Source organism: Lepisma saccharinum, chromosome 1, assembly GCF_977018435.1.
Source record: "Lepisma saccharinum chromosome 1, izLepSacc3.1, whole genome shotgun sequence".
NCBI classification, from domain to species: Eukaryota; Metazoa; Arthropoda; class Insecta; order Zygentoma; family Lepismatidae; genus Lepisma; species Lepisma saccharinum.
Window position 1 is genome coordinate 68,823,684 of NC_139229.1, and position 12,395 is coordinate 68,836,078.

The 12,395-nt window shown below is 37.7% G+C and overlaps 1 protein-coding gene across 1 annotated transcript in view; it reads left to right on the top strand.

Annotated features, from left to right (window-relative positions):
- Tnpo (transportin 1) overlaps positions 1 to 12,395 on the top strand; it is a 76,059-nt gene that overhangs the window by 15,927 nt on the left and 47,737 nt on the right. Inside the window, exon 5 of the mRNA XM_083132635.1 lies at positions 10,817 to 10,898. Within this exon, the coding sequence (XP_082988761.1) occupies positions 10,817 to 10,898 (82 nt within the window). The remainder of the gene's footprint in view (positions 1 to 10,816; positions 10,899 to 12,395) is intronic.

Below are 12,395 nucleotides of genomic sequence, written 5' to 3' on the forward strand. Positions count from 1 at the left end.
GGCATCAGAAGAAGTGTGCAGCAGGGGTATTCTGCCACAAAAGAAGTGATGTAAGTGAGGTGACAAAAATAAATTTTATAAAGAATATGGAGGACAGAATCAAGAAAATATGCATGAAAGAATGTGAAAAAGAAGGCAAAATAAATAGCCTATGGAAACAGCTGGAAAAGAATGGCTATGAGAAGCAGGATAGACTGGACATAAACAGAAGAAGTAAGAAAACGGGCAGGGGAGAACTGGCAGAGAAAGACAAAGAGGAGAGAAGGTTTGGAATAAGGAGTATGGGGAAGACCACAGAAAAGATATGCAAAGTGCTTAGGAAAGCAGGAATTAAAACTTACAGGAAGGGAGGGAGAAGCATCTTAGGAATAGCGAGGAATGCTAACAAGAAAAAGGAAAACAGAGAAGAGGAAGAAGAAGGGATTATCTACGAAGTAAAATGTAAAGAATGTCAGAGTGTGTACATAGGAGAAACGAAAAAAAGGCTGAAAGACAGGTTGAAACAACATAGGGATGATGTACGACTTAAGAGAGAGAGAAATGCAATATTTAAACACACGAGAGAAACAGGACATGACATAGAGTGGGATGAGGCTAAGCAAATAGGAAGGGAGAAGAGAATGCTAGTGAGAAAATGGAAGGAAGCCAAGGAAATAGAGAAGAAAGGCGAAGAAGACACAATGAACTGGAATGGGGGACTGAAGTTAAACAAAGAATGGAAGAAGATGTTGGAAAGAGTGGAAAGGACAAGAGGAAAAGAGGAGAGGAGAAGGAAGAAAAATGAAGGGAAAAGAGCGTGAGATTAAAAAGTCCAACCACATTCTATATGGAAGTAATTGTGTTTAGCCTTTTAGGTGAAAGTAAAGTTGGAAAGTGAAAGTCATCTGCTAGAAAGTTCCAAACAACTTTCTAAATAGTCTGGAGGGAGTAATGTTTGTGTATATATATTACCCTTCTTGTTGTATCTGGTTACTTTTGTACTTGATACAGAGTCTGAAGAAGACCTTGCTAGAAGGTTGAAACGTTACGTTAGTTTATGTTTTTAATAAAATAAATTACTGCCTTGGTCAGCATATTTAGTTTTTCATAATCATGGAAACAAGGCTTAATGGAGTTATAGTTCATCTTTAGTACATATGTGTGTACATGTTTCTAGACATCAAAACCAGTGTTCAAAAAAATGTATTGTCTTTAGTTCTCCTGGGGAAGCCATTTTTTCAACATGGCACATGTTTTTTTTTTTTTTTTGCTCATGTAGCACTTTTCAGAAATGGGGTAACAATAGTTAAAAAATAAAATCAAACCTTTTGCGATGAAATTTAGCTGATTTTCAATTGTCATACCTTGTAATTTTAATTTCTGGTAAGTCAAATATTAAAACTTTAGGTTACTATATTTTCTGAGGCTTTTTTAACACAACTTTAAAAAAATATAAAGAAAATACTTCATTATTCTAATTATGGGATGTAGTTTAACCTTACTTTGCAATGTCAGAAACTAGGTCACATACGTTACCTCATATTGACGAAAATGAGTTGAATCTAAAAGTTGAGATTTTTGCTGAGAGTTATGTTCATGCAGGGCTTCCTTCATGCCAAATTTCAGAATTTTTAAAGAGGGCCCAACTGAGATATTTAATCCCGAAAACTGTCAAAATTCAATGGATAGCCATGTTTGAGGTTGCATTTCTAAGCACTGATATTTTATTTACTTACACCCTGCAGGCAGGTCTACACATGGAAAAAAAATTAAGCCCTTCATTGAACAAATTGGGCTTAAAAATCCAATTTTTTAACTATTGTTACCCCAATTTCCATCATAATTTTTGTACTTATGATGCAATTTTAAGCAAAACATACTTGAATATCATAGAAAGTACACTTCATTAGCTACAAAATGAATTTTGTTTCAGGTCTCTGTTATGATTTTTGAGATATTAAGGTTTCTGAAAAGTGCTACATGAGCAAAAAAAAACAAAAAAAAAACATGCGCCATGTTGGAAAAATGGCTGCCCCAGGAGAACTAAAGACAATACTTTTTTTGAACATTGGTCTTGATATCTAGAAAAACGTGTACAAACGTATGTTCTAAAAATTAAATTTTTGTAAAATGGTCATGCAACCAATTATTTTAAAATTGTTTGATTTGACAGAATGACCCACATTTCTTTCATTCACTTCGGTCTATTGAGGGGTCACTGGGACCAGTCTTTGCCAATTATTTAAAAAGATAAATCAACTTTCTTCTTCTTCCTTTAATACTAATTATTGGGAGGCACTATGTACCGTGCGTTCATTTCGATCTTCAGCCGAGAGATCGGGAGAAGCGTGGCGGGCGGCGCTGATGGAGATGCCGACGTTTGCGGCCTGTAATGCCCGCTTATTTTTATGGACATATCCAGACATTTATATAAATATTGCAAAACGAGCACTAACCTGTGTTATAAGAGTACGGTTTTAATTTTAGTAGCTTAGTGGCTGTATGTGCTGATGATTTTGACACGCCCATCTCCTGTGAAACACGGCGTAGAGGTTTGTTTGGAGAACGTTCTAACGCTGCACCAATTTCATCGAGTTTTGCTTTAACGATCCAGTTTCTCGTAATTTAAGGACAAGATGTCTAACCGTATCTCTATGTGGAGGTGAAACGCCTGGGAATTTCTGTACAAATTGCCTACACACGTCTCGACACGAGTCTGTTTTCACGTAAGTGTCATACATAAAAATTATTTGTTCTAACGTGATCCTTGCGGCTGGCATTCCAATCGTCTCACTGACACAACACACATACACACTGCAATAACACAAACAAGTAACGGCAAGTAACCAAGAATAACACTCTTGCGCACAGTACGAAATTAACATGCTCTTGGTTTACATCTGCTCGCCACTATATTCACAGCTCTTGTTTTCAACTAGTCGCGAAGGAACAAAGAACTCTAGCTCGGAGATTTCGGATTGCAAGGAAGCTCACGAAAACCATTGACATTTAACGGTTTCGTCTGCAGCGTAATCTTGATACATTGTTGCACATTCGAAACCTCCAAACGATCCCCGTCGACACAAAACTCTTTCAAGGATATAAATTTAAGCAGGACGTTACTGGTCAAAACTATGATTAAAATGTTTTATTATCTGTGGCTCTTAACATCGCTTCTAAAGCGTATTTATTTGTGTATATAAGGGCAGAACTTCCTGCAGAAGAACTTTTGCATGTTATAACACAGGTTAGTGCTCGTTTTGCAATATTTATATAAATATCTGCGTATGTCCATAAAAATAAGCGGGCATTACAGGCTGCAAATGTCAGCGTCGCCCGCCACGCTTCTCCCGATCTCTCGGCTGAAGATCGAAATGAACGCACGGTATAAACTTTACCTCCGCTAAAAGCCCTGTCTTTAAGAAAGAAAACAAAACTAATTTCATCTCTCTACGGTTATTAGTTCTTGAGTATTTTTTTTGGGTATTCGCGTCAAGTTTGAAAAACGCGAGCTTCAAATGGAACCAGCTTCAACAGGAATATAGGTGTGCAAGGCTCCGGTCTCTAAAGGTTATGAAGTATAATTGTAGTTCACACACACACACACACACACGCACGCACGCACGTACGTACGTACGTACGTTTTTTAGTGGAGTTGTGAACTGTGTATATTGTGTACTGCTGTGAATTCACTAAACATAGGTTTTATATAACTGTAATTTCATAATTAAGGTTAGGATTTTTATGATTTAAAATTTCCATAAATATACCACAAAATATAAAAATGTCCCATTACATAACTGTAGCATATAGGTGGTTTAGGGCTAAATTCATATTGTGCATCCCATATTTCGTGTTCTTACAGGTGGCTGGGTTGCTTCAGCCCATACTGTCATTAGAGTAACAGCAATTTCTTCACCTCACAACCACATACTTGTAAGAAATGCAAAACTGAACATAGAAGAAGAAACAAAATGCACTTCTGGTACGAGGGTCACTATTTATATTTTGAGCCTAACAATGAAAAAACAGGAATTTGGCATTGAAAACTACTTTATTGTTTTTCGAAGTATTCTCCTTTATGGTCAATACACTTTTGCATTCGTTCGAACCATTTGTCAAAGCAGTTTTTCCAATCTTCTTGAGACACCTCCATAATATGGTTTTTGAACGCATCAACGGTGTCTTCCGCCGATTAAAATCGTTGTCCATGCAATTTATTCTTGACATTCGGGAACAAGAAGAAGTCATTGGGTGCCAAATCAGGACTGTACGGCGGATGACCCATCAATTGGATTTTTTGACTGTTCATAAAGTCTGTTGTTAGACGAGATGTGTGACAGCTGGCATTGTCTTGATGAAGAATGATCCGACGGCGTTTGTTTGTTTTCCGTATTTGACCGAAGACCTCTGGCAAACAAATTGTTGTGTACCATTCAGAGTTGACCGTTCTACGTTCCTCTAAAGGCACAGTTGCCACATGACCAGTTTTCCTGAAAAAAAAAACAGGCGACCATTTGTTTTGATGTGCTTCGAGCGCGAACAACTTTTGTTGGATTGGGTTCATCTTGAAACACCCATACAGTCGACTGCTGTTTACGTTCCAGCTCATATGCATATATCCATGATTCGTCACCTGTTACAATTGTATATACGTCTTTTGAAGCACCATGATTGTATTTATTGAGCATTTGTTTGCACCAATTGACACGAGCGTCTTTTTGAGTTTTTGTCAAATTGTGTGGGATCCAACGAGAATGTACCTTTCTCACAGCTAAATGATCATGTAATATTTTATATATGCTGGTGGAACTAATGCCTATGGTTGCCTCAATCTCACAGTATGTCACATGACGATCTTGCAGTATTAGGTTTTGCACAGCATCAATGTTTTCTTGAACAACAACTGATTTTGGACGACCTTCGCGAATCTAGTCGGTGAGCGAATTGCGGCCACGATTAAATTCGTTATACCAGCGTTTCACAGTGGCAAAGGATGGGGCTTCATCGCCAATTGTGGAAGTAAGTTGATCGATGCACTCTTGTCTTGATAATCCACGTCGTAAAAAATCATCGCACGAAAATGTTCACGAGTTAATTCCATTTTATTGTTGTCGCGCAATCTCCAAGACAACATAAACAACACAAATGAAGCTATTGACAAAACATTTGAAGTTCGTTATGGTCAATAATGCCAGACGATTCCGTGCAAACGTCAAATTGCACCTAACTTCAATCAGTGTTGCCAAGGCTCAAAATATAAATAGTAGCCCTCGTACATATAAACATGAAAAGAAAGTTCTTTATACCTTGAAAAAGTGAAAATATTCTGCATATAACCAGTGGATTGAACAACATGCAAATATTATATCTACAATGTGAGATACTTGGAAATGAGTGGACTTTAAAGTTCGAAATATAATATGTAATATTTATGAAGGTCAAATTTTGGAGGTAAACAAAAAATACCGTCAACATACCAATATTGGTTGTATGTGGGTATCAGACAGTATCATAGATGGAACAGGCTCATTTTGTGTACAGTTTGGAGTTGGAACATATACATTCACTGTGGACAAATTGTTAGAATATGTTCAATCATGTTGAAATGGTCAAATATGATATAAGGAAGCATCCTAATTTACTGCTTTCACAACATGATTTTCAGTATATTTCAGAAACGTATCACTTGCGTGAAAAACATGCAAAACCATGAAAATCTTAGAATATTTCAAATTTAAATGAAACTTTGCATTCAATTTAAATTACATTTGAAACATTTTACATAAAATGAAAGGTAAAGTTGCCCTCTGTGCATTGCACTGTGCTATGATCACACAGGTGGGACCCAACATATTCTTGATCTCCATCATACTGGAAGTGATGTGATCAGTACAATGCTCCAGCCACTTTTATCCCTCAGTGAGCACCAGAGCTGCTTTAGGCAGGGTTTGTTTGGAACAATTCCCATCTGTATAATTGTTGAGGCCTCTCCAATGGCGCAGTGGTAGCGTCGTTGCCTTGTAATCAATTGGTCCCAGATTCGATACCTGGTGGAGGCACATAGTGGTTCGGATCCCACTTTAAACTGTAGGTCCAGTCCCTATTAGTCTTACTGTGCATAAAGTGGATTTAAAGCACCAAATCAATCAATGTATAATTGTTGACCAAACTTGTGTTGTAAGCAGTTAAGGTCCATGGAAATAGGAGTGAAATTCACTTCGGGTACATGTAAGCATAAAAAGAAAGTTCTTCATATGACCAAAGAATTCAACCGAATGTGAATGTTCTGTCTACAATGTGTGTTTCTTGAAATGAGTTGACTTGAAAGTTTGAGATATAATATTTACGAATCCCAAATTTTGGAGATAAACCAAGATGATATCATTACGAATCCCAAATTTTGGAGATAAACCAAGATGATATCATAGATGAAACCGACTTGGGCTAATGCTAGCCAAACTGTTTTTGAAAATTCTCCTCCTTTTGAAAAACTGCTATGAAATTCCAAATTCTGAAAAATTGCATCTGGATAGAATTCCTTCTAGAGCATTCACGTAACTCTTCCCGCAGTTTTCTTGTGCTTTTGTCTAGATATTCACAATAGTTATGTAGCTACATAAACCTATTAAACTATTGATAAACTATTATATTTATTGATTTGGAGATTGCTAATTTTTGTAATTTTGTTATAATTTATTTGGAATTTTATTAAAAATTTAGCCACATACTCTATGTGATCAAAAGTATCCGGACACACCGCGAAACATGTGTTTATCATAGAGGGCGACACAGTACTGCCATCTACCGTGTGGAACACATAATCAGCGAACTCAGTAGTCTGCAGACAGTGTGAGACAGCAGTATGGAATGGTCTGAGGAACTCGCAGACTTTCAACGTGGTCATTTGGTTGGGTGCCACTTGTGTAGGAAGTATGTGTGTGAGAGTTCCACCCTCCTAAACATCCCTCTGTCCACTGTTTCCGTTATTATAGTGAAGGTATGTGTACAACCCAAAAGCGTGCAGGCCAACCTACCATGTTGACCTCCAGAGACCATCGAGTGTTGAAGAGGGTCATACAGTATTATCGTCAATCATCCATCGCCACCATCACACAGGAATTCCGAACTGCATCAGGATCTACTCCAAGCACCATTACTGTTTGGTGCAAGGTGCGGCAACTTGGTTTCCATGGCCGAGAAGCTGCCATAAGTCAAACATTACACAGACAAATGCCAAACGCCACCTCGTGTGGTGCAAGGAGGGTCGAAACTGGACCATAGAACAGTGGAAAACCGTTGTGTGGAGTGATGAATCACAGTACACAATGTGGCAATCTGATGGTAGGATGTGGGTGTGGCGAATGCCTGGTGAACGACATCTACCAGCCTGTATAGTGCCGACAGTGAAATTCGGAGGTGGTGGGGTTACAGTGTGGTCATGTTTCTCCTGGAGGGGGCTTGGCCCCCTTGTTGCTTTACATGGCAATGTCACGGCACAAGCTTACATTGACATTTCAACAGCTTTCATGCTGCCTACCGTAGAAGACCAGTTCGGGGATGACCATTGTGTCTTTCAACACGACCGAGCACTCGTCCATACTGCAGGGCTTGTGGGGGAGTGGTTTGATGACAACAACGTTCCACTAATGGACTGGCCTGTGCAGAGTCTTGATTAGAATCCCATAGAACATCTCTGGGATGTTTTGGAATGCTGACTTTGTGCTAGACCACACTGATCCACATCAATACCTCTTCTCATTTTGGCGCTCTGCGAGAAATTGGCTGCCATTCCTCAGGAAACCTTCCGGCACCTGATTGAAAGTATGCCTGTGAAAGTGAACGCTGTCATCAAGGCTAAGGGTGAGCCAACACTGTATTGACTGCCAGTGTTCCCCGATGGAGGGTTGCCCAAACTTGTACTTTATTTTCAGTTGGGTGTCCGGATACTTCTGATCACATAGAGTATTTATGGTGAATAAAAGATCAAGATTTCGATACAAAAGCTGGTAACATTTTGGTTTATAAAATCGTAAATAAAATCCTAATTTTGATTTAAAAACTATACTCGTTACGCAAAATTAACATTTCACTTTTAATAGCACATTTATATAGTTATCAGAGTATTAAATTTATTCCTGTGTAAAGGAGTCCATTTTTGCTTCCAAAATATTTACAGCAGAATTAATCAATTTCCTGTGATTTGCATAACTCTCAGGATAATTCAGATTCAGAAGGTGTCTCGTCAGTAAATAAACCCTAAATTTAGTTTTTAAAAGTTTATTTCGCATCATTTCGTGCCAAAACAAGGTAACAAAATGCACCTCACACCTTTCAAAACCATGAAAAATTAACATTAATTGTGTATTTCACATTTCGTGTATTTGTCAAAAACTAAGTATGCATGCCCCTGACTATTAAGAATATCTATACAACAGCAAGTAAGCCACACAAAATCTAAAAGGTATTCTAAACAGATTTCAGATTTTTCAGAATTTGGGATATAAAAGCATTTTTAAAAAACTGCTTGACGGGCACAGAACAAAGGTTCAGCAAAGCCTTAAGGTGATGGACTTGCATTTAGGGGGTTATTACAAGTAGTTAAAATCCTTTAATGAGCTATGTTCACCGAGGGTTTTTGCGTGGTTTCGCTCAGCCGTCCTAAACAAATGCTGTGACCTTATAGTCAAAAGGATCCAGGTTAGATCCCTGCAGATTTTGCCTATCTGCATATAAAATGGACTTGAAGAAGCAACTTCTGGGATGGTGACATTAGTGAAGGTCATGTTATTCTCCTCTTCCTCATTGTGGTTAACATGAAGACAGATAAGTGATAACTATATCAACTGACCAAGTTATCATTAATGAGTTCCATGCTTTTATTGTGCTTGCATTTTGATGAATCATTTACCAAGAGGTAATAAGGAAAGTCTTTTATCATGCCAGTGTTCTGATAAGAAAGGCCAGTGCAGATCTGATAAGCTGGAATGTTAAACTTGTGCTGCTATTGCCTAACCATTGCACCTTGCATCGGCAGCTGTACAGTAGTAGGGTCATTCCAACACAGGGAGAGTGTGTGACTGTACCAGCAATGGGATAAGGGGAGGTTAGGGGAACTAAGAAACAAATGACTTCCTTTTATTTGTTAGTGGATCAAATGAAATTCCTGAATGGTGATAATGCTGCATGTTCATGATAACAAGTTGGCTATATATCACACTTTCCAGGATTTCAATGTGGCGTATTTTCATGAAGTTCTTGTAACTTTTCCTGCTACCTTAATACTCCTTTTCCCAGCCTCCATTTATCAGAGTTACTCCAAAGCTAGTCTTCCCTTCCCATTTTCTTTGAAGCAAGCCGACCAGCCTCTGGTCCAGAGTGGTTATCATAGCACACTATGATGCCAGGGTCCCCGGGTTAAAATCTCTTCCTGGGTGTTGTTTGTGAGTGTCCCTTCATCGATATCATTACTAATCTACATCTTTGCAATTAGTCAAAAGTGGCAGAAATGCAAAGTAAAATAACCCATTTGATTGAACGATATTGAAACTACCTTACTTTAGTATTAAAACTTAACCATAAGTCTCTCTCTTCCTCTTACCCATCCCCTAATCTCCCTCCATCTCAATTGCGTGTGTGTTTATGTTCCACTCAGAAAAGTGTTATGTTAGCAAATAAATGCAAATTTTGCATATAATCTCACATTTAATGATCACATGTAGCTCATATTTAGTGCTTGGAAGTTGATGACCTAAAAAATCTCAAAAAATGACCTAAAATCATGAACAGCTACTTGGAATTTTATAGTGGATTGGTACTTTATTGGTATCGGCCAAAATTTCATATCGTCCCATCCCTACTAGAATTGCCTGCCTACCCATTGCCAAAGATTTCAGTTAAAAATAATATTGTGCTTTTAAATTGATCATATTTTCAATTAATGGCGTAGTTAGGAAATTTAAATATGTAAGTTATGCATTTAGAATTCATGAAACAATGGCGATGGAGCAAGAAGAAACCTCAAAAATGATATAAATGCAACAAAAAAGACCAAAAACACTGAAAAATTACCTAAATGCAAAAATGTCTGAAAAATACAAACTAAAAACTTTTCTGGTTCTAGTTGAAGGCAAATGGACTACTTACTATTAGGCTTAGTATTGTCCTCAAGGCTCCCCAAATAGTTGATTTTCATTATCTTCCTAACCCTACTCATATCATATAATTAGGGGCATGCATATTTAGTTTTTGACGAAAAAACGAAATTTGAAAAAACACATTGTAGTGTTAATTTTTCATGTTTTTGAAAGGTGTGAGATGCATTTTATGACCATATTTCGTCACGAAATAATGCGAAATGAACTGTAAAAAGCGAAATTAACTCTTAAACACGAGATTCAGGGTTTATTCACAGACGACACCTTTTGAGGTCTGAATTATCCTGAGAGTTATGCAATTCCCGGAAAATTGATTAATTCTGCTGTTAATATTAGAGAAGCAAAAATGGACTCCTTTACACAGAAATAAACTTAATACTCTGATAATGTGCTATTAGAAGCGAAATGTTAATTCTGTGGAATAAGTGTAGTTTTTAAATCAAATTTAGGATAATTTTCACAATTTTGAAACCAGTATGTCTTTTTATATACCACTTTTCATCCATTTTTTCCCGCTATAACACCGATATTTTATTTTATTTACCGCTTTTGAACCCGAAATTGACTCCGTTTTTGTACCGAAATTTTGCTTTTTTATTTACCAAAAGTACGTGCCTCTACATATAATTCATTTTTGTAAATTTGATTATTTTTTTTTATTTATTTATTATTTTTTTCAGATCACATGCCATAGCTTGTGTAAATCAGTTTATCATAAGTAGGACCCAGGCACTTATGATCCACATAGATCCATTTCTTGAAGTAAGTATATAGTTCTTGTAAGGCGGTTCTCTCATCTGTACAAGTTAAATCTTATCACAAATATAGTGAAACTTGGTTTTGTTTTCAAAGGTATGCAGATGAATATACTGAAAATGCAGGAAAATATAAAATTGAGGTTCCACTATACTAGCATAGAACATATTTGAATTCTCATGTAGATTACAGTGGTTTCTTTTATAAGATTACGTACGTACCTATCTAAAAAGTATCTGACTTTATGCTGGGAAAATAAAGTTACTTGCCTGGTATGGTTCACATCCTAATCCCCTTCAAAGTACCCCCCTTGGGATTCCACATGCTTAGCCCAACATACCTGTCATTTCTGGAAGCACTCCTGGAATGCCTCTGTTGGAATGTATCTCAACTCCGCCTTCGCGTTGTGTATAATATCCTCTCGGCTGTCAAAACGAGTCTTTCAACATAGATTTTAGCTTCAGGAACAACCAGAAGTCACATGGAGCCATCCATGTCCATCATCATCTCCAGTTATCACGGTGTTGAGAAACTCTGCTTCCCTGTTGACAGTCTCCAGCATGTCTTGTGCAACATCACGTCGAAGTTCTCGTTCCTGTGAAAGCAGCTTGGGCACAAGTTTTGCTTCTACTTGTGCATACCTAAATCCTCACGTAAAATTGAATGTACAGAATCTTTGCTAATACCAATGTCATCAGCAATTACCCTGATTGTCAAACGACGATCTTCCATTATCAAGGATTTAACTTTCTTAATGGTTTCTGCATTCCCAGAACACTGATCACTCTCTGCCAATGTGCAACCATATTTGAAGTGGTTGTACCAGTCCTTTATTTGGGTAACCCCCATAGAATCAGCCAAGTGCCTGTTGAATCTTGCGAATTGTTTCAGTTTTCTTCTCTCCAAGCTTTTAGCAAAACTTGATGCAGTAACTCTTCTCCACACGTTCCGTCATCCTAGCGACAAGAAAATGCGGCATTGCTTAGAAACACTACCTCACTTGCCTGCTGACTGGTCCGACGTGCCCAACAACATGCATGCATGTGCATAAAGGTTGCCTTCACTTCACCTCTGTGCAGAGTGTAGCCTACCTACCACAGATATTTTCTGCAGGAAAAGAAAAGGTCGGATACTTTTTAGACAGGCCACGTATGTATTTACATGTACATGAAAGAGAAAGAAAAGCAGCCAGAAGGATGGCTAAATAAAAATGGAGGATACAGAAAACTCTCACCCCACAAAATGAAAACTTCTGTATTCCATTGCTTGACCACTTGTTCACTAGAAAAGAAAAGGTGTCAACATGTTGCAGTTTAGCCAGATTATTGAAGGAGATAGCAGCAAACATTAGACAAAAAGATGCTTTCATATGTGTGTGACTGGAGGTTTGGGGTGGTTACTAAGGGGCTGTTGTAGTGTATATAACTGATATGTAGGATCTTTCCTATGAGGATGGAGAAAGTGATGAAAATCAGGCAGGTCTTGTAACTGCTGTTTGCATTT